General features: G+C 42.8%; 4 protein-coding genes across 7 annotated transcripts; 2 read left to right on the forward strand and 2 right to left on the reverse strand.

Annotated features, from left to right (window-relative positions):
* Positions 1–1,139: 1,139 nt before the first annotated feature.
* On the reverse strand, positions 1,140–3,146 carry LOC115245101 (zinc finger BED domain-containing protein 4; the record flags this gene model as incomplete). The annotated part of the gene is given in 4 exon segments (XM_029823211.1): positions 1,140–1,315; positions 1,511–1,588; positions 1,591–2,223; positions 2,313–3,146. Coding segments are annotated over 4 exon segments (1,140 nt in total), but the record flags the coding sequence as incomplete, so codon positions are not given.
* A 6,150-nt stretch (positions 3,147–9,296) lies between these two features.
* LOC115245100 lies at positions 9,297–12,569 on the reverse strand. Of its 4 annotated transcripts, XM_029823210.1 has the most exons (6): positions 12,352–12,569; positions 11,209–11,377; positions 10,893–11,122; positions 10,644–10,828; positions 10,295–10,577; positions 9,297–10,217 (listed from the first exon to the last, which is right to left on the reverse strand). In XM_029823210.1, exons 3-6 carry the CDS (start codon positions 11,076–11,078, stop codon positions 10,194–10,196), a joined length of 678 nt encoding a protein of 225 aa, XP_029679070.1. In that variant the 5' UTR covers positions 11,079–11,122; positions 11,209–11,377; positions 12,352–12,569; the 3' UTR covers positions 9,297–10,193. The 4 variants fall into 4 exon arrangements, with proteins under 4 accessions (XP_029679070.1, XP_029679066.1, XP_029679068.1 ...); XM_029823206.1 differs by having other exon boundaries at positions 9,297–10,577; XM_029823208.1 differs by lacking the exon at positions 11,209–11,377 and having other exon boundaries at positions 9,297–10,577.
* Positions 12,570–18,790: 6,221 nt separating this feature from the next.
* On the forward strand, positions 18,791–19,123 carry LOC115245097. Its single transcript, XM_029823204.1, has one exon. It carries the CDS (start codon positions 18,791–18,793, stop codon positions 19,121–19,123), a length of 333 nt encoding a protein of 110 aa, XP_029679064.1.
* Positions 19,124–21,556: 2,433 nt separating this feature from the next.
* LOC115245099 lies at positions 21,557–22,237 on the forward strand. Its single transcript, XM_029823205.1, has one exon. It carries the CDS (start codon positions 21,557–21,559, stop codon positions 22,235–22,237), a length of 681 nt encoding a protein of 226 aa, XP_029679065.1.
* Positions 22,238–22,479: the final 242 nt, after the last annotated feature.

Here is a 22,479-nt window from a genome sequence, read left to right on the forward strand (position 1 = left end):
TGCAAATACTTGTACAGTTCACTGATATTATTCATGTATCGATTCACACTGTATTAGTACGGCTTAATAACCGACCATAAGATCAAGGGGAAGCGCGCACTATCCCGCTTCTGAAAAAATTGCTGTAAGACAGCGAGTCAATTTGTAGTTTGTCAGGAGAATGGCTTTTTCAAAAGGGTAATAGTTTAACAGTTGAACCATGAATTATTGAACTGTATATATAAATATTATAGTGAACGTGAGAAATCGAATAAAGCAATAATTTGAGCACTTATCGAAACACGTTTTTATTGGTCAACTCATAAACTCGAACTCAGAACTAATTACAAACTCAGAATACACATGTGATTAATCAATTAAGCATATCACACGAGATCAACAAGACACGTCCGATCTGATTCACGGTTTACGGTAAAAGACGCTCAGGCATTCCCCCGATCTCACAAACACACCTATTGCTATGACAATTCTCTTTTAAATAAATAGTTTATGTATCTAAGGAAACGCGTTGCTATCATCATTTAAATATAGCGCTTGTATTTATCGATAAAGCGCATGCGCGAGCGCCACTAGTAATTTCTCTGACTATGAGACTGCCAGTATCTTACAGCTTAATTTCTCTGACTATGAGACTGCCAGTATCTTACAGCTTAATTTCTCTGACTATGAGACTGCCAGTATCTTACAGCTTAATTTCTCTGACTATGAGACTGCCAGTATCTTACAGCTTAATTTCTCTGACTATGAGACTGCCAGTACACGCAACTAATCTACTGCTCTGTTTTACTCTTGAGCCTCGATCTCGCACACACACATATGCACGAAAGTGTAGCATTGTAAAATCTTTTTCCTAAAGCTTCTAAACTCACTTTTCTAAGTTCACTTATACTCTTTGATGAAATGCCGAGTGCGAGGTTTACTGATTAGGCACGTACAGATTACAAATTTGTTATATTAAGTAAATGTGACGGCAGAAGCCGATAACAAAACTGTAATTTTCTCATTTTTTTTTACTTTTCATATGAAATGTTAAACTCCGCACTCCGTTATTATGTGTACCTTAATTGTGGAAAAGGATTTGTTGATATCTTTAATCAACAAAAAGATTTTGCAATCCTACTAATATTCGCATTCTGTCGGTAATCCGGCATCCTCTTAATAATAGTTTCCTGGATCTGATTCAATGTAAACTCGCAAAAAAATTTAGCTTTATACCTCGGATCAAGATAAGTTGCTACGGCGTACAACTTGTTATTTTCTAAATGTCCAAATCTTTGACTAAATACTTCTTTTAATTTAGATACAAAATCTCTAACTACAATATCAATAACAGAAATCAACTCATTGTCCAAAATTTTCGAAAGCGATTTGATCAACGGTATGACAGTCGAAATACTAGTTTCTGGGCAGCATAACTTTTTTGTGATTTCTTCGAATAGCTTCAGCAATCTTACATATTCATCTAACAAGCGCTATTCCTCAGCAGTTAGGAGATCAATTTTCTTGTTACCCGCATATAAACATAAGGAATCTTTTATTTGTGCAAGTCTTTCCAGCATGTAAAATGTTGTGTTCCATCTTGTTGGACATTCCTGACCACTTTTAGTTCTGGTTGTTGCAAACGTCCTTGAATTTTTTTTAAATCGTCCATTGCGCTGGTTGAATGATGAAAATGTCCTGCTATTTTTTTGCATTTATTCAGCAAATTGACAATAGAGTCGTTGACTTTTAGGCCATTTCTGATTACAAGTTGCAAACAATGCGCCATACAATCAATATTTTTCAAATTCGACAAATACATTGCCCTTTTCATATTAGAGCCACCATCTCTAACAACGCAATGTACTCTCTTTTTTGGGATGTCCCAAAAATTTAACATTTCATCAAATTTTGCAGAAATATAGTCACCGGTATGTCGCTCTTCCATCAGTTCAGCACGTAGCATAATGGTTATGCGAGTGAAGTCTTTGGTAAAACCATGGCAGGTTAGGCTAAGAAGGGACACACCTGATGAAGAATCTGACCATATGTCAGTGGTAAATGAGACATTTTCGAGGTCTTCAAGCAACAATTTTACTTTATTCTGTATTTTTTCATATAAATCCGTACAAAGGAAATCAGTATAGTACTTCCGTCCTTTAAGTACATATTGTGGCGACAGATGATCTACTAAGCGCTTAAAACCTAATCCTTCAACATATTGGAAAGGTAGATCTTGCAAAGCTAACATTTCACATATTAGTTTATCAATATTCAGTGATTTTGGATCTTTATTGTTCCAGGATTTTTGTTTTTCTATAGCCTCCGTAAACGATATTTGTTTATAATTTTTTTCGCATTTTGTAGATTCGTATGTGGCTGCTCTTTTTCTTCTTCCTTTAATTCGGATTCTTTTATAAAATCTTGGTAAATTTCCTTGTGTTTAAATTTTAAATGATTTTTTAAAGCAGAGGGACTACTTTCCTTTCTTGAAAAATTGTTATTACACTCATTACACTTCGCAAAATCATTGTCTTTTATACTAAAGTACTTCCAAATCGAACTTGTAAATTTTTTCGGCATCATTCACAAATTATCAGTACAGTGTAGGTAAACAACAAATAATTGAAAGGATTAGTAAGTTACTTTTACCAACTATATAATATAACGTACTGCAATACTTCACTGTGTAAAGACTCGATTAAAAATGTCAATAAAAGGGCGCCGCTAATCCTCGCAAGTCGCCCGATCTATGCAAGTTATGACAAGTTTGAAATCACACGCAGGCGCGTGCGGGCACCTAACAGAGAAGGAGAACACGGGTCAAGGTCAAAGTATTCGTATTCGTATTCGCGAATATTATAAAAAATATTCGTATCCGTATTCGTATTAGCGAATACAGATTTTTATATATTCGGAACATCCCTAGTCTATACGCGGCGCTAGTGTGCGGAGTGGCGTGAAGTGCGATCTATTTACGTGGAATCCCCGAACGCAACCTCAATGTATGATGTTCACATGCCTTTTGCCGCGTTTTTACATAACCTTAAATAACCGAGTTCTTTGTTTAGCCTTTGTTTAATGATCTTTCTCGATGACTGTTTTCAATAGTTTCCATGGTTTTCAATCTCTTATGTAATCAGATAAGATAATTTGTTTTTATTGCTGGATCTTAATTTCAAGCTATATATTTGCAACTCCCTTTCAAAACAAAAAAAAAAGAAATCAGAAATGTTGAGCGACGAAAATATAGCTTACCGGCTAATCCAAATCGCAGCTAATGCATCGAATCAATCAACATCAGAGGAGAGAAATTTCTCTTCACTGATTCAATCAACAAGAAAAAATTTTAGAAGACAGGAATTAACATCCACCCCTCGCAGAGGTCGAAAAAGGTAGAGAATTTTCAAAAAAACAGTCGTGTTGATGAAACTGTCGAACGCCGATTTTTTTCTATCAATGCCGGAACTGAAATTTTTAAAGCAAAGAGGACTAGGTATTTATAGTAAAATATTTATTGTTTCGTTTATAGAAACAAATTTCTTTATTATTAAAAAAGAATGCGTTGTGTCATGATTCTAAATACTTGTTATATCTAGGTGAAGCGAATACAGTACTAGAGATACAAAAAGATAGTTCTTGCGAGGAAATAAAAAAGAACATAATTCTTCTTTTTCATCCGCACATTCAGCATATGTTGCGAATGTGCGGAATCGAGATAGCAAAAATGCAACAAAATAAAAGAATCATTCGCATCGTCAGTTTTGACAATGGATCTGACTTGGAGGCTGAAACTGGACAGAGTAAAATAGTGGTATTGCCATTGAAAGAGTTTTCAAACGATTTGCCAATTCTTGTAAATGAAGATTTCGTTCCTCGCCCATCATCGCACACTGGTTCTATTCAATCGCCAACTCATGCCTCAATCGTATAAATTGAACGAGAGGAATGTGAATAATCCAGAACAAAGTTCATTTTCAACATTATCCAATGCCACTCTTCGCGAACACCGTCATTCTACAAAAACATGGCGACAAAGGATTGAAGAAATGGACGAAGAGAATTCAGATGAAGATGACGATTATCATTTGCGTATGCAACCATTATTTGTCCTGTAGAATGTTCTTATAGCGAAAGGAGATAGTTTTCAAAAGTTAAAAAAAATGTGCTATTTAATCGTCAGTAAATAATAATCTTTTTGTATATTAACGCGAAAGTAAAAACCAAAATTTATTTTTTTAGGTCTTACCGAAGAGTTTGATCCCGCAAATAATTTTGTTTCATTCCCATCGCTACCTGAAAACGCAGAAACTGCAACTATCGAGATCTCCAGAACCAATTGTCTCAATGAACTGATGAATCTTTATATGGACGAGCAATTTCTGAGCAAAAATTTAAACGTGAAATTTATCGGTGAAATAAGAATTGATGGCGGTGGCCTCACGAAAGAATTATTTAACATCTTTTTTGACAAATGCTCGAGCATGTTTTTTCAAGGTGAAGATTGTCTTGTTCCGTATTTGCCATTAAACAAACGAAACAAACAAGACAAATTCATCACGATTGCACGGATTCTTGAACACATGTTGATTTTAACTGATAGTATTTCAGCAAAACTGTCGAGGATCACTTTAACTTTAATCGGAAATTCTGATGCCGATATTGATTCTATAATGCTATTGTAGGAATTAATGAATTATGTAAATCCGTATTTAAGAAAAATTCTTTAAAAAAGTCAAAAAATTTCTCATCTCTGACAGAAAAAGAACGGGAAGTCATTGGGAATTTTTTCTAATCGAATAAATTTTTCGCAAAACCCAACTCTGAGACTTTTTCAGAGCAATTACAAGTAATGGTAAATATAGCGAAAAGGGGACCCAGCCCCGATGACCTTGACCTTGATATATGTTGTCAAGGACATAATTCTGAGTAACTTTTTCTTTTAATTTAATCGTCGCTCGTTGCTTATTAAAAAATTATTAACAAAAAAAGTTTGAAATATACCGAAGAACATGCACGGACAGGAAGAACGCGCGCGCGCACACACACACACACATACACAGGGGGGAGCAAGGGGGGCCTTCGGCCCCCTTCCCGCACCCTCCCCGCCGATAGGCAGGATGGACCTCGCTTTACAACTTACAAAGGGTGTCAGGAGCACGCTTTTAGCGCTATGAGCATGCTTTGTCCTTGTTCAACTTTCCATAAATAACAAAAATAGAACATGTTTTCAGCGCGTAAGCGTGCTTTTGAAACGCAGCCAAAGTACATGCTACATTGTAAAGCGGGATCCACCCTGCCTACCGGCGGGGCGGATGTGGGAAGGGGGCCGAAGACCCCCCTTGCACCCCCCATGTGTGTGTGTGTGTGTGTATGTATGTGTGCGCGCGCGTGTTTCCTGTCCACGCATGTACTTTGGTATATTTCAAACTTTTTTTGTTAATAACTTTTTAATAAGCAACGAGCGACGATTAAATTAGAAGAAAAAGTTACTCAGAATTATGTCCTTGACAACATATATCAAGGTCAAGGTCATTGGGGCTGGGTCCCCTTTTCGCTATATTTACCCAAGTAATTGCTACTGAATTGCTGGTCGACATGCCACGGAAATTAATTGATAAACTTCGTCAGGGTGTACAACCAGATGTACATCCCGATTTTTGGGGACGTTGCGATTGTATAGTTTTTGCTTTGTCATAGGAAGCTTTGTTTTCGTGACAAAATTTTTTTTCGAGTTTTCTATGCCAATGTGTTTAGAATGTCCCAAAACGTCAAAAAATCATATTCCTAAAAAATGTCTGTATGTATGTGTGTATATATGTATGTATGTACGCAATATATTGTACAACCTCTAACTTCCGCAATTTTTGAGATATCGAGATAAATTTTTTTACATGGATAGAGTATCATTCAAGAATGGTTGGTATTGAATTTGGTGAGAATCGATGAAAAGGTTCATTTTTTATAAATGTTCGGGAGTCGACCTCGACGAGATCGCCCGAATCTTTGAGATAGCGCTCAGAGTTGAGCGAGACGCGTGTAGCGCGAATCCGTAGATTCGCTGGAGGAATAGGAGTTGAAAGATGACTCACGTGAGCGTAGTTTGAAGAACGTTTATTAGAAAACACCGGGAGCGAGCCACGACACGTATCCCGCGACTAAGATCGGAAATCTTCTGAATGTCCTTCGATGACCTGCCTTTCTCTGCGTTTCTGAAATCTTGAAGAGCTTCTTGCTAGAAGCCCTTGCGAAAACGGAAATCTTGCGCGTGGACGCCGGATGGTTTTTAGCGCGAGGCAGAGGACATACGCGATGCGGCGAACGATCGGCGGCTCTCGAACTCCCCACTTACAACTTAACAATCTTCACTAACAAACTAAAGCGATTAAACGATTTAAACATAAAGAAATGATCGCCGCGAGAATATGATGCGATCTGGAGCAAGACACTTCGGTTGAAATTAAGTAGAACGCGAATTAGACTATGAGTAGCGCGACACGACACGAGCGAGAATAAGACACGAGATAATACTACACGAGAAATTATGATTGATTGCTATCGACCAGCTCGAATCGTCGTCAGCGGCAGACTAACTAGCGACCGTTAAGACTCGCGATCGCCCGATTTCCATAATAGCATATTTTCGGCACCGAATGTTCGAGAATCTAGGTGTTTGTCACAGTTTTTCTTTGTTTGGATCACGCGATCACGCGCCGATCGGCTGATCGCGACGATGCTTATTCTCGCTCGTGTTTTGATTTCGGCTCTTACCGTTTAGATTTGTCGGTTGAATTTACCGTTTAAATTTATCGATTAAATCTAACGTTTCAATTCTGAACAATAAAATTTTTAATTTTCTGAGAAATGTATGTACACATTGTAACTTTCGCAAATTTTGAGATATTAGGTTAAATTTTTTTACATGGATAAAGTATTATTAAAGGATGGTAGCTACTGAATTTGGTGAGTATCGGTAAAAGGATTTATTTTTTATAAAATTTTGAATTTTTTGAGAAATGTCTGTACACGCTGTAACTTTCAGAAAATTTGAAATATCGGATTAAATTTTTTTACATGGATAAAGTATTATTAAAGGATGGTAGCTACTGAATTTGGTGAGTATCGGTAAAAGGATTTATTTTTTATAAAATTTTGAATTTTTTGAGAAATGTCTGTACACGCTGTAACTTTCAGAAAATTTGAAATATCGGATTAAATTTTTTTACATGAATAGAGTTATTATTAAAGGATGTTTGATATTGAATTTAGTGAGGACCGATGCCCGGTTTTTATAAAATTTTTTTAAAATATAAATTCTTGAATTTAGAAAAAAATATTTTGTAATATCCGAGGTATGATTTTTCAACATTATAAATATGGATGTATGTTTGAGAAAGTAAGAGTTTTATAAATTATATTATTAATTTTGCTTCTCGAACGTTCTAAAGCGAGACGTTATGATCGAAGCCTTGTTTTCATTCCGTTTTTGTGGTTTCTTCGTATCGTTCGATTCTGACAAACATCTCGTTGTCGATCGCCGATTGGCTCTCGGAATCGAGCGATCGAAATTCCGTTTTTTGTGGTACACGTATCGACCGGGACTATTGTCCGTGGATCGAAAAGAAGGGCTTTTCGTCTGGACTTCGTCGCAAGCCTTCACCGGGAGCACACCGAACGTCTAACGTTCATATAATTATAGTTAGACTGAAAATTCGCGTGTCCGATTATATCTTGCTGTCGCGTGCGATTACATAAGACGGTCCGGGAGTTGGTGTCGAAAGGAATAAACGCTTTTCCACAAACTAACTCCGCTCAAATCATTTACGTCCTGTCTCTCTGATCGGCGAAACAAATAAATTCTGTTAATGTGGACGTGTAAATCGAAGGCGCGGCTACAATGTATATTAGCCCCATTTTGGCTTGCCAATGAATTTCTAAAGTTAACATTAGGTTTAAATCGAGCCGATTTTAAAATCTCACTTGGAATGCTGTCGAGCTGACTTTCTATCAATTTTCTTTCTGTCAAAATTGTTAAAATTTTCTAAGTGACTATCCATCTGTATCTTTTTATTTCGTTCACAAAACTTCCTCTATGAGGAAACAAAAATTGAAAAATCCGTGTGCTTAAAGTAGCTTAAGCTTTGTGAGATAAAATGATGAGGAAGCAATGTGCAAGTTTCTAATTTGCACAACTGTACTTGTTTTAGATATGCAAGTACCTACTCCGACCAAAGTCATCAATTGCTTAATCACTGACCCTTACCTTACGAATGAAGAAAATGAGGTGCTGCATTATTTGATTATGTACATCAACTGTCTTGATAAAGACAATTTACTAAAGTTCATATTTTTAATAACAGCTTTGTATCAAATGCCAAATGTTATTAATATTAAATTTAATGATTCGGATAAACTTCCGAAAACGATAAACCTCCAATTGCGCTGAAATTTTAACCAAAGCTTGTCCTTGACTTGAGTATAAAGCACCTTGAGGGTTTTTTGCCGACGAAGCCCCGTTTGCACCCTCAAAGTTCCAAACATTTTTACTGTATATCACCGAAAATATTGATTTTACAAAAAAAAGTTTTAGACAAAAAATGAAGCCCTTAAAAAACTCTACAAAAAATATTATATACATTTTTTACATAAACCCATTATTTTAGAAGTTACGTGATAACATAATAATTTTAACGCTATCGTGTTAATACAATGTATCGGACCTGATTCATAGGGAAATATATTAATAGATTTCTTTCAGTTGTAGATTCCCAAATCAATTTCTTCTTGTAAACCCATGTGAAACCTCACTTCGCATTAAAAAGTATATGCGTGGAGGCATTGTTCCGCCCCCCCTCCCCCCTGCGGGAAGGCTCCACTACCAAAGAACTAGACACATTGGTTTGGATTGAACCTCGCTTCGCGTGAAAACTTGTAAACCCATGTGGAACCCAGGGATGCCAGGTTTGAGACTCTGCCCGTTGCCGTAAAGTGGGAGGGGATAACGCACACAAAGAAAAAGCCGTGTACGTGTGCGCTCGGCGCTCGGCTAGCTTCGGGCAGAAGACGAGCGCAGACATACAATCTGCTATCTCTTTCTTTCTTTCAGTCGTTCAGTCAGCTATAGCTGACGCTTTCTCGAGATTCTCGAGAATCATATGTTAGCGCGGCTTGGCTCGTCTATTAGATCTCGCGTAAACACATAAAAATTACTAATAAAATTAATCTTATAATTACATTATAATTTATTCTTAGTTATGAAGTTTTTTTGACAATGTTCCTGCTACTAGTATTATTACCATTAATTATTACGACATTTGTTTTGTCATGACATTCGTTTATTTTATTATTATCAAAGAGGAAAAGTCATTTTAAGTTATGTATGAGGTTATGAAGTTTTTTGACAATGTTCCTGCTACTAATATTATTACCATTAATTATTATGATATTTGTTTTGTTATAACATTCGTTTATTTTATTATTATCAAAGAGGAAAAGTCATTTTAAGTTATGTATGGAATTATGAAGCAATGATATACGTTTATTTTATTACATACAACAATAATTAGACATACAACAATAATTACAAACAGTATCGAAATACAACATATTTTTTTACGCGACTGTATCAAACAATAAGATGTACGGAGTGAAGAATAATAAAAATTTGAAGAATATCTATTCAATGAATGCAATGTTCCCTTTAATTTATGAGGAAAAAACTGCTGAAAGCTTAAATGATAGAATATAAGTTTTTATGAGTGAATTTTATTGGTCAGTGATAGATTAACAAAACTTATAAATGCATATTTCACTTGCGTTGACAAGATAGAAAAGTCAACTCATCAATAAATCAACACATAATGTGTACTTCTCGCGATCTGATTTATCCAAAGTTATGATATTTTCCAGATGCATTTTTTTGCACTTCATTTAGGTCTAACGATGCAGTAAAATTCGATGAAAAGGAATCAATATTGTCATGATTTATTATAGGAGTAGAAACATCTACTCCTAATATTCTCAAGGATTTAGAAAGCCTTTCGTGTAGATTCATATTGGTTTCGAAAACATCCTGAACTGCGGTTGAAGTTGTATTATAATTTTGCAACATTCCTTCGAGCCATAGCTGACGGGGTGAGCGATTATTTTCTGTTCTCAAATTGTGGACATTCCATGCAGACTGGAATGATATCAGTCGTCTATCAATAACCTTCTTATATACATACTGTATACAAAACCTGTGTACAAGATTATTCACATCCATAAGATTGTCGTTCTCCAGAGCGTATAATTCAGAATAAACAGAATCACACACTTCTTTAAAAACGTCTATCCATAATCTTTCTATCCTCTGATTATGGACGGATTTTCCAGTAATGTGACTTCCTTTATTCAAGCCAAGAATCGTATTCATCAAAAAAGCCACAAAAATATTTTCATAACCATGATCTGACCGTACTCGCGACGGTAATCCATAGCTGCCTACGGCTTCTGCAAACAAAGTCACGACAGGTTCGGCTTGAATAGAAGTCTTGCATTTCGAATAAATTATCAGCTGAGAGTACCCATCAATACAACCATGAATTACGAAGCCCCATCTGTAAACAGGAAAATATGTATTTACAATCGTTTTTAGAAACCAAGGCAATAAAATCTATTCGTACCTGGAGAGTTTTAGATGTGCATCCATATGCCATAAGGAGTTTGGTGTTGCTACCTTATAAGTCCTCCTCTTGATAGACTGACTCCATCTACTCGCTGTTCCTATGGGATCGATTTCATTTAAAGCTTGTCTCACTTTATATCTTTGTACATGAAAACCTGCTGCTTTTAAATACGCTTGTACCATCTGTAAATGAACATAATGTAAATGAAAATAAGAACAACATGCTTAGACGCATTTGGAATCTTACCGTTTGTCCAGCATTTGGATGCTCTTCGTGGATTTTTACAATTTCCAATTTTAAGTCATCGTCAGGAATTTGGGCATATCGTGCACGTATAGGCATATTTAAAGAATATAACTTCTGATAGACATTTTTTTTTGAACATCCAAGATGTTTCATCTCACTTACTGTCCATCCGTCATCATACAACATTTTTAATTGATCTTGATCTATTTGAACGGTGGTACGTCCTGGTCCTTTGAATAATAAATTTCCAAATTACAAACTAAAGCAAGTAGGTTAATAACTTCGGACAGAAACTTATTCTTATTAAACGTTTTACCGTTTTAACGTTTGAGAATTCACTGAACATTTCAAATCTGAAGATTGATTGTATATCTTATGTTACGTCCAGACTCGGGGAAGGGTCGACGAAAGGGCGCAACAACTATCTTTTATTATCCCGAAGTTAAACGTCTGGTAGCGTTTGGAATCGGGTCGAACAAACAGGTCTGAAAAGCAGGTAAACGACTGAGTCGCTATTACAATGGTTATTCAGACGTTCGTTCGGTGGTCCCTTTTCGGTAAGAGAATTTAATCTCTTTTACGCGGGATGGGACCAAGTGCGATCTTTCGACTAAAAGAATGAGTGGGAGTTAATAATGAGTTATTTTGATTTCTAATTAACAAAATGTAAATTTATCCATTTTTAAAGTAAATGGTGGATATACATGATTATAAAAAATTAAAATAAAATATAATATACACTTTTCTCTGAGTATATGTGAGTGTGTGTGTGTGTGTGTGCGTGTGTGTGATAATTTGGTGTTACACTAATACGGAGGACATCAGTCAAAAATGCAAGGGAATAATTTTACCGTTAGATTTAGATTCTGACTGGTTGATACAATATGAAGATTTGATTAAATAAATAAAAAAAAACAAACAAAACATGTGTGCGTGTGTGAGTGAAAAAGGAAATATGGAATCATGGAGAAAGAGAATGAAGGGGGATATTTCGGTTAATTCTGGTAGGAGGAAGCGGACTCTAGGTCGGGTAGTTTGTTGCAAAACTCCTTTATAGCTTTCTCGAAATCAGATTCCGAAAACTGCGGGGAGGTTGGGGGTGAATTGTGCAGGAAGGTAGTGGATAGAGAGGAGAAGGAACGTGGGGAAAGCGAAGGTTCGGTGGCTGGAGTGATATGGTCGGGGAAGTAGATGGGGGAGTAACTGGGGGAGGAATACCTTGACGAGGATGGGAGAATAGGTTCGGCGGATACGCGTAGTGGTTTATTAATGTGTGTCGCAAAATTAGCATGTTACAGGCGCTCGAGTCCTCCGACTCCTGCGAACGACTATTCGGCTTAATGGTATAGTATAAGTAGTACCGGATCTGGTTTTCACTACGAAACCAGAGTGAGTGTAATGTAGCGCTTATTTATCGCGAGGGTTAATAGTATAAATGAAATGGATGAGTGTGACTTACATTTTATCTCGTAGATGGAAGGTGCAGGTTGTATTAATAAACTGGCATTGTGCCTTGCGGGTCGCTCTGGTTGCGGTTGATCAAAGTAGATGAGTAAGGCCGATTCTAACCCACCTTGCTTTGGAAACTCCCGTAAGAGTGAGAGAGTGAACATGCGGATAAAATGAGAAACTGAGATATCTGAGGGAGGCATGTCGGGCAGGGGGGAAGAAAAGGGGGAGTACGTATGGTGAAAGGGGAAGCGGGGTAGGGGAAACCACGGAGCTCGAGCGGGGTGAGAGGGGTGAGGGGTAGGGGGTGATGAAATCGGGAACATCTCGCGATTAGCGATGATACTCGTTTATTACGCGCAACAGCAAACTTTTTATAGTTTAGAAATGTATCATGCAAATCATGATTAGCGATGGTAGCGAAAATTTTTCCATAAAATCTAATGGAAGGAGGTCAAATAAAGAGAGGTTCTCGCATCGAAGGAGAGCGTTTTTATTTGTAACAGTACAGAGATACAACAGCGCGTTAGGATTCTCCGAAGAGCAGAGCCTGCAGTTCGCAATCGATTATATCGTTGCGGTCGAAGTTCTCGCTGTCGCGTATCGCCGTCGGAATAAGCGTTCGATCGTGGACATCGGCCGCGATATCGAGGAAGCGCGTTAGCTTGTTATCGATGTATCCGGTTAAACCGCTCAAAGTTGTAATGATGCGGTTGATGCAATGCTCCAAGTTTAATATATTTAGCACGGTGCTCCTCGATGCGACTAGACGATCCTTAGATGTTTCGAGACGGAGTATTCGAAGATTGTTAAGATTGCCGAATCGCAACGTTAATTGTCCGATATATATCGGGGCTGGAGGGCGCATCTCCTCTCGCTCGTCGCGCTGAAAGTACGACGTAAGCACGGATCGCAGATCGAGCAGTTTTTTCCACACATCCGGCGCAAACGAGATCTCTTTGCCGTGACAATTTCCAAGGACGACTTCTACGTAAGAGGGTCGGCTGACGTTAACACCGACTTCGAGATGTTTGTACGCCGTTTTGGTCTTCGATACGCGGCGAACAGGCGCGTGAGATTCGCCGGAAGAAACGTCGCGTAATCCGTCAACTTCATGGGTCTACCGTAGCGTCTCTCAGTTATGTCGACCGACCATACGTTGCAGCAATTAGCTATGTACAAGCGACGATTCATTATTAACGCAGCATCTATGGGCCGCAACGCGCAGAGATCCGCGCGCGCGGGGTCGGTCGGCGCGACGCTCGCCGTCGTCGCGGGTGCTATGATGGTTGTGGGAATCGTTGGATAGTTTCCATTGTCGTGAGACCCGTACAGATTCTGTATAGCGAGGACGTCCTCTATGCTCAGCTGAACCGGAAATTGATTTTCGATATCGGGTATATACGGGAGCATTACCGAGTCGTTGCGCATATTGTGCTGTAGACCTAGCGTGTGGCCGATCTCATGCGTCAACGTTTGTAGCAAATGACACGTATCGGGAGGATTTTTGTTCAGATACACATGCCACGTTCAATCGGTTTTAATACCGCATTTTTGGTGCAGAAATTCCGATCGATTCGGATTACATTTTTTTGAATACATATTTTTAGTCGACCATTTTCGGCAGGGCTCTGACGCGAAGTCGACCGCTCCCGAGGGAAAGAACGCGTGAGCGAGACTCCATCCGGACCGTCGAAGGCCGCCGGGCAAATGTCGCCGCTCAGACGATTCGCGTAGGTGTGCGCGCCCGTTCGATACGATATCAGTATATCGGGATGTAGCGGGTCGCGCGCGAACGTTAACGATGAATTCACCGTCCATAACGCGAACGCCGCTTCGGCCGTTCTTAAGAGTTCTTCGCTAGCCACTTGAAAGTTCCACGTGAGACGCGTTTTCGGCCATTTTCGCGCGATCGGGCTATACGCGCGACCGGGAATGTCCGCGAGACCGCATTGCGGCTTGCGCATAAGACGAAGCGTATCAGGGTTTAACGCACCATTTTCTGATAATTGATAGTATTCCTGAAACAGCGACAGCGCGTGACGCAGAGACGTCGCGTTGTCGGACGACAACAATCCTCCATCATCCTTCAGAAAACCGTACGCGCGCAAGAAGCGGCGCGCCTCTCTTCTCCGAGTCGATGGGCGTCGCGGTCGTCGCGGCGACGAGCGTTATCGCTAGGATGAGAACAGTCATCGTCTTCTTCGCGGTGGACATTGCGCGGGTTGAGAGGGACGCTGGAAACGATCGATCGAGAAATATCGGACGTAATAAGAAATGTTCGACGAAACGCTTATTTTTGTCTCTAACGCGCAAATTTGGGGTAGAGGGGAAATAAGGTCAGGTCAGGTCAGGTCAGGTTAGGTCAGGTCAGGTCAGGTCAGGTTAGGTTAGGTTAGGTGCCCTCTCGTTGGTGTGCCACCTTGACGTGGTGAGAGGGCTCACCCTGAAGCTTCTCTTAGAGAAGTGGAAGGGTGCTAAGAGCACACCCACGCGTTTTAAGGGTAAGGGTGGGTTCTGGGGATCTGGGGATGGGAAAGGGCCTCGTTGGGGTTGCTGGGCTCTTCCTACGGGTGCGGGGGTGACGGTTGAAAACCGGGCGAACGCCCGAGTAGTAGACCGGGGGCAGGAATGTCCTTAAGCCTTCGCACGGCCGCTGGAGGGTTTGGGGACCCCAAGGAGGTTCTCGCGTGTGCTAGTGCACAAACCCAGGACGATCAACTCCCTGGGACGGCTGACTGGAGGAGGAAGGACCCATAGCTTGGCTCAAGTCCTGAATCTGAAGGTCAATAGCCTGAATGCTCTTCCCTCAGGAGAGTGTTAACGGGGAGCGGCGTCTTGAGGGGAGTCTTGCTTCGGCTGGACGAGCCCCTCGGGAGCAGCTGTATCTCCGCTTAGGTTAGCTGTTACTCCTCAAGAAGGGGCTCGGGTAGGAGTTCTGTGCTGGGTGGTTCCTTTAGAGGAACCATGGAGACACTCATAGCAGAACATTGGGCTGGCCATCCTATCTTGTTGGCTTCGGTGTCAAGAGGAGGATGTGTTGTTGAAGGATCATGGTCCCGATGCAACACATTCGACCCCCAGGGGTCTGCCTTCCCCCTCGGATAAAAACGCGGAGGTAGGGACACGTGGTAGGGACGATGGATGGCCCAGGGAATCACACCCTCGAGTCTTCGCGCCTTGGGTACCCTGGACCACACATCCTCGAACAGGGGTATGCCTTCCCCCTCGTATAAATACTCGGAGGTATCGGGCTGGGAGTGTATTGCAGAATGGCAAACATTCGCAGGGCGGGCATGTGATGGAGAGACTTCGGTCTCAAAATCACAGTCAACCAAACAGGGATCCGCTTCACCCTGTAAAATCGGAAGCGGCTAGGGCTTAGTTATTCCCATCATGTATATGGGGATCCGGGTAGGACTTCTGCGCTGTGTGGTTCCCGAATAGGGAAACATGCAGAGCAGAAGACAGGGCTGACCCCCCTGTATAAACTCGTTGGTCACCGGTGGCATGAGGAGGATGTGTTGCTGAAGGACCTTGGTCCCGATGCAATACATCCGACCCCCAGGGGTCTGCCTTCCCCCTCGGATAAAAACGCGGAGGCAGGGACACGTGGTAGGGACGATGGATGGCCCAGGAAATCACACCCTCGAGTCTTCGCGCCTTGGGTGCCCTAAGTCACACATCCTCGAACAGGGGTCTACCTTCCCCCTCATATAAAAACTCGGAGGTAGCCGGTGCGAGGATGTTTCAGCATGGTAAACATCCTTGTTAAATGGCGTGGCTTGACGGTCCGAAGGTACGTGCATCGCGCAAGTATGGCTTCCCGGCCTAGCCAGCCGGGCGGCCTCCTTTCCCTTGTTTCGCCACGGGGGAGAGGACCCTACGAGGGACTCGCGTTGGGTGGCGGCCCGACGGCCACCACAGGCGTCCGTCTAGTGGGGGTCTGTCTCACCCTACTATAAAAAATCGGAGACAGAAACACGAGATGGGCGGGCTCCCCGCGTTGAGGCGGGGATGGTACCGCAAAGCTCTGGCCCCTGGCAAACAGAGGGGGGCCACGTGTAGAGCAGGTCCGAGCCAAGAGACCTTTGAAATTTTATCCCTCTCGATGGCTGGCCACCTTGTCGTGGTGAGAGGGCTCGCCCTGAAACCTTCTACAGTATGTAGAAGGTGGAAGGGTGCTAAGAGCCAGCCTAGGAGAAGGAAAACTCCGAACCAAACCCGGTGTGTCGACACCGTTAGCGGCAGTGTTCGCGCTGTCGCATCGGCCGAGGAGATAACCTCGTTAAAAAACCCTATTTCGGGGGGGTTTATGGGGATGGGGTTAAGGGTTGGGAGTGTTTTATTTTATTTTCTGTGTGGGTAGGGTGAGCCCCCTGGCATACGGGGACGGCTTCTGATGATCTCCCAGGGCCACGCCGGAGGATCATACCGGCGATGGGTCTGGGAAGTAGGAACCATAAAGTATGCCTAGAGGGTAGTGCCCCTTGAATCAAATGCACTCCTCGCAAACTAAGCTGTGCGTAACCGTGGCGAGGGTTGCATGGCTGAGCGAGGTTAGGCAATTCAGTCTCGAACGATACCCCCGGGGACCTGGCCTGCCCCCGGGCGTATTATTCGAGAGGGTCTCGTACAAGGCGGCTCTGTGCGAGTGGACCTCTTTTCCGACCACTCTCGTGGGATTAAAATGGAAGATGATCAATTTACAAACTCTATTAATAAACAAAAATCTGAGGAAGGCGTTGAGGAGAAGAGGGATGTTGAGAAGCGGAAGGAGGAAGTTGAGATACGTAAGAAAGAGGATTATGTAGTAGGAGGAGGCTCTATGGAGGTAGTACAAGTGGCCGCTTTGAGTGGTGCAAGTGAAAGAGAAGAGGGGACGTCCAACATCGCTCCAGTGTACTGTGAGCTTGTCCCCGGGGGGACGGAGATTGTGGTTACGGCAGTACAGTCCCTCTCCATCGGTGAATATAATGAATGGCAGAGGGATGCATTTTACAGGGCGGACACCGAACCTTTGGGTGAAGAGGACCCACTCACCCAATCGCAATCGCAATCGGAAATGGATTATGAGACGCAAGATGATGCTAGATCAGTAGCGTCTACGGCAACATCGATGGCTACATCCGTACTGGGTAAAAGGAAAGTTCCCTATCAGGCTGAAGAACCGGAAGGGAAGGATTGCACTCTACCTCGCAGGAATCTAAGACCGAAAAAAACTAAGGTCTTCAAGGAAGGCGATCTAACAGGCAAGTCGGCGACGATAATCAGACGGGCTCATGATATTCCTCTACCTCAAGACACGGAGGATACCACTGGCACACTGACGTGCTCCGATGGAGAGGACAAGAAGGAGGATAAGAAGAAGAAGAAGACCAAAAAGGTCACCTCCTCTAAGCGTCGAACAGGCCCAACCATCGAATCACAGCTTCGTGAAGTCCCGGCCACCCTGGACGAGCTAACGGACTCTCCGGTGGCCAATCTAGGGTCATCAGCATTGGAATGGCTGGACGATATCGATATCATCCGAGTCGGTACGTCTATGCAGGGTGAACTGAGCAGCCACGTTAAGAGGAGGCTCAATGTTGTAAAACAGGTTGTACGAGTCATGGCGGAGAAGATCGAGGACGTAGGCGATCCGGGCCTCCTGCGGAGGAGGAACGCAGAACTAACTGCTGAGCTGAGAGTCTCTAAGAGAGAAACCGCGCAACTTAGGAGGGATTTGACGGATTTGAAGAAGGTTGTCGAGGACCTTAAGTCAAGGATTAGCAATAAGGAGACCCCGCCGAGGGTATATACCTCCGACAAGGCCTCCTCTTCTATGACAGTGATGCCGTTGTCGGCCCCCCAACCGAGGAAACGTGTCCCTGTTCTGGAGTATAATCAGGACCCTACGGATGTAGTTATGAGACCTCCCCTAAAGGGGGTATCTGTTCCATCCCTAATCCAGGACCGAGTTTGGATGCCGAAGATCAAGAGGCGATGATTACAGCCCAAATGGACAAACTGGCGGCGATACGTAGGGGAATATGTGCTAATAAGGCGGAAAGGAAAGCTGAGGAGCAAGGCCTCCCTCAGAGGCAACCCAGGAAAGCAACACCAAGAGTTATCAGCAATGTCCAGATTATACCACCACGTGACAGATCACTCGGGGTTCCCCCTGGGCCTAGCGGAGCAGAATGGCCCTCCGTGGAAGAGAGTGTCCGTACAAAGGAGCAGTGGACCAAGGTCCAATCTAAGAAGGCGAGAGCTAGAGAGAGGAAGAGAGAGCAATCGAGTAGTGCGACTAGAGGTCCCCCTGTATCCCAGCAGGAGCCTAATCAGGGGTCTGGTGGTAAGAAGAGTGGAGCTAGTAAGATATCCAAGCAGAGGAAGCCCCCGAAACAGCGGCGGTAGCAATTAGAGGAACGTCGGAAGACTTCTCCTATACGCAAGCAATTAGACACATGAGGAATAAGATCGACCTCCCCAAGCTTGGCATCGAAGGAACCAAAATAAGGCACACAGTCAATGGAAGTGTTCTCATCGAAATTCCAGGTCCGGAGGGACATAAGAAAGCGGATGTTCTGAGGGATAAACTGATGGATGCACTGGGACCTCATGCAAAGGTATCTCGCCCAATGATCAGAGGGGATATTCGTATCATTGGTTTGGATGACTCTATCACCTCGAGTGAAGTAGAGGAGATCCTTGTTAAACAAGGGAATTGTAAAGCCTCCGATATTAAAGTAGGACAAATCAGGCCCATGAATAATGGGCTATTTATGGTATGGGCCTAATACCCGCTTGCTTCAGCAATACAGTTGTCTGCCCCGGACAGAATTAAAATAGGATGGACGGTTGCCAGAATAGAGCTCCTCAAAGCTCGCTCTGCTCAATGTTTCCGGTGCTGGGAGCAAGGGCATCTGAAGAACAAGTGCACATCCGTCGTGGACCGATCGAACCTATGTTATAGGTGCATCGTTCTGGTTTGGTAGTTTAAATAAATTGGCGGCGATATATTGGAGACCCCAGGCCACAGTCAGCACCGGCACTCTGTTAGCTAGGAGTCGTCATTGCGTAGCAGCAAAATTTAAAGAATTTAATGTGATATCGTGTTATGTTTTTCCTAACTCTTCGAGAGCAGAGTTCCTTGAATTTCTGGACGAGTTGGGCGACTTGGTTAGGTCCATAGGCAGGAGAGTTGTAGTAGCTGGCGATTTTAATTCGAAATCTATCTTATGGGGATCATTATGGGGAGTAGGACAAATGATAGAGGTACTGCGGTGGAAGACTGGGCTTCAGAGTGCGAACTGCGGTTAGTTAATAGCGGTTCTGAACCGACATGCGTACGGATGCAGGGAACATCAATAATAGACCTTACGTGGGTCACCCCTGATCTACTGCGAGAAGTGCACGACTGGAAGGTACTTAACGAGATAGAAAATCTTTCTGACCACTCTTATATCACGATGGATATAGGTGGAAGGCGTAATGGTCAGACCAACTCAAAGAAAATTGGTCTAGGCTGGAACTGGCGCAAAGCAGATACGGATAAATACTGCGCGACTTTGATATGGCATTGCATGGCGGACGCACAGATAAATGAAGAGACTTCGGCGGTGGAGTTTGAGAGATGGGTTAGGAACACGCTAACTGAAGCTTGTGATAATGCTGCCACCAGAAGGAAGCCCTTCAGCGGCCGCAAGCAGGTCTATTGGTGGTCTATTGGTGGACATTGCAGATTGTAGAAGAGAGTGTATCCGTAAGAGGAGAGCGTGGATGCGAGGGAGAAGAAGAAGATCATCCCTACAAGAGGATATAGAGAGATATGAGATGGAATACAGAGTAGCGAAAAAGAAACTTAGGCTTGAAATCAATAAAGCCAAGTCCACAGCATGGCAGGAACTCATCGATACAATTGAGGAAGACCCGTGGGGCCTGCCATACAAGATCGTGTTAAAGAAACTGAGAAATGCTTCTATCAGTATAATGGAGTCTCTCAACGAAACAGCAAGGAGCTCTTTAGTTGAGTCCCTATTCCCGACGGCTGACACAGGTACTCCTGAAACGTGGGGGAACTTCCAGTGGAACGAAGAGTGGGAGGTCATTCCCAGCGAAGTCAGTAAAGTACTGAAGCGGAAAGGCATTGGTAACACGGCACCTGGTATGGATGGGATTACCTCTAAAATGCTCCGAGCGCTTCCGGAGGAAATGGTGGTTAAGTTGGCAACTTGCTACACGGCGTGTTTGAAGGATGGAGTATTCCCAGTGGAGTGGAAGAGGGCGTCGTTAGTGCTTATCCCAAAGGGAGGGGAGTCCTCCCCAGGCGTTCCTAAAGTTAGACCTATTTGTCTTCTCAGCGAGGTAGGGAAAACATTCGAACGGATAATAGTAGGTAGAATTGGTGACTGGATGAAGGAACAGCAAACAGCACAACTATCCGATGACCAATATGGTTTTCGTGAAAGTAGGTCCACATGTGACGCGTTGATGCGGGTTAAGAAGACCATCGAACAGGCTACTCAAGAGAATGGATATGTAGTTGCTGTAAGTCTCGATATAAAGAACGCTTTCAACTCCATTCCATGGGGGGTAATTAGGCAAGCGCTGGTTGAGAAGGAATTCCCGGACTACATCAGAAGGATCATAGATAGTTATTTAGACTCAAGGACGATTGAATACTCGGTGGGTTCTCTGATGGAGAAAAGAGCTATGTTAGCGGGTGTTCCGCAGGGATCGGTGCTCGGCCCGACCCTGTGGAACATTGCATATGACAGTGTTCTACAATTAGGCTCCGAGTACGGTTGTCAGACCATATGCTACGCGGATGATACGCTAGTGTTGGCTTCAGGAGACACGGCCAAAAAAGCGGTGGCCAGAGCTAACCTACAGGTAGGTCTGATTATAAACAGAATTAAGAGATTAGGTTTAACAGTGTCAGCCGGCAAGACGGAAGTAGTACTGTTTTCGGGAAAGAATAGACCGGCAGTAATGCCATATATTAACGTCGATAAAGAATGGATAAGAGCTGGAAGTTCTATGAAATATTTAGGTATTGTGTTAGATTATAGGCTAAGTTTTAGGGAACATTTTCAATATGTAGTTGAGAAAGCGTCTAAAGTTAATAGGGCCCTGGGTCGGCTTATGCCGAATTTAAGAGGCCCGGGAGAGAATAAGAGAAAACTCTACGCGAATGTCTTGCTCTCAATTCTTTTATACGGGGCTCCTATATGGAGCGAGGCTTTAGCTTTAAGAAGGCGATCAGAACGATCTCAGGATATAGGACAGTTTCAGGGAAAGCCGCTATGTTGTTGTCCAGAATTCCCTCGATATATATACTTGCGGCCTCTCGTAGAAGAGTTTATGAACGGATCAGGGACCTCAGGTTGTCCGAGGAATGGTCCAAAGAGGATGAGAGCGAGATCAAACTGGAGGAGGAAATATTGATGAGACGGCAGTGGGACTTGCACCTGCGAAGTCCGAACTTAGCAGGAACAAGGACCAGGGAGGCCATACTGCCTAATTTTCATGATTGGTTAAACAGGAGACATGGCAGTATGGCGTTCCATCTGACACAGCTGCTCACGGGTCACGGCTGTTTTGGTACGTACTTGTACAGGATTAATAAGGTAGTGAGTCCGACCTGTGAGCACTGCGATGAGGAATTAGAAGACTCCGCTGAACATACCTTGCGAGAATGTGGAGCATGGAAGGCGGAGAGGGAAGCCCTTCAGGCTACCATAGGTTGCGAATTATCTTTAGGGACTGTGATAGGCGAAATGTGTAGTACAAAGGAAGCGTGGACAGCCATGACTCACTTCGCTGAAACCGTGATGCTTAAGAAAGAGGATGCGGAGAGACGTCGTCAAGAACAGGAGCAGAGAGCTGACGATAGCGATCAATCCGGATGACATTTAGCGTGTTAGGGAAGCGACTGACAGTAGACTAGCTACTAAAGGTCGAGGCAGTCTAGGACTGTACTTTAGTGTAGGCATATTACTAATAATTGGACTAAATAAATATCTTGGTCTAAAGAGATGGAGCTCTGTAGTGGTCTGCTGCAGGGCTTTGGCAGCTTGCTGTACATGAGTGAAGGGTCGTTAAGAGTACGGATGTACAGACACTTAACTAGTATAATAAGTAGGTTTAAGGT

Source organism: Formica exsecta, unplaced genomic scaffold (assembly GCF_003651465.1).
Source record: "Formica exsecta isolate Colony F162 unplaced genomic scaffold, ASM365146v1 scaffold902, whole genome shotgun sequence".
NCBI lineage: Eukaryota > Metazoa > Arthropoda > Insecta > Hymenoptera > Formicidae > Formica > Formica exsecta.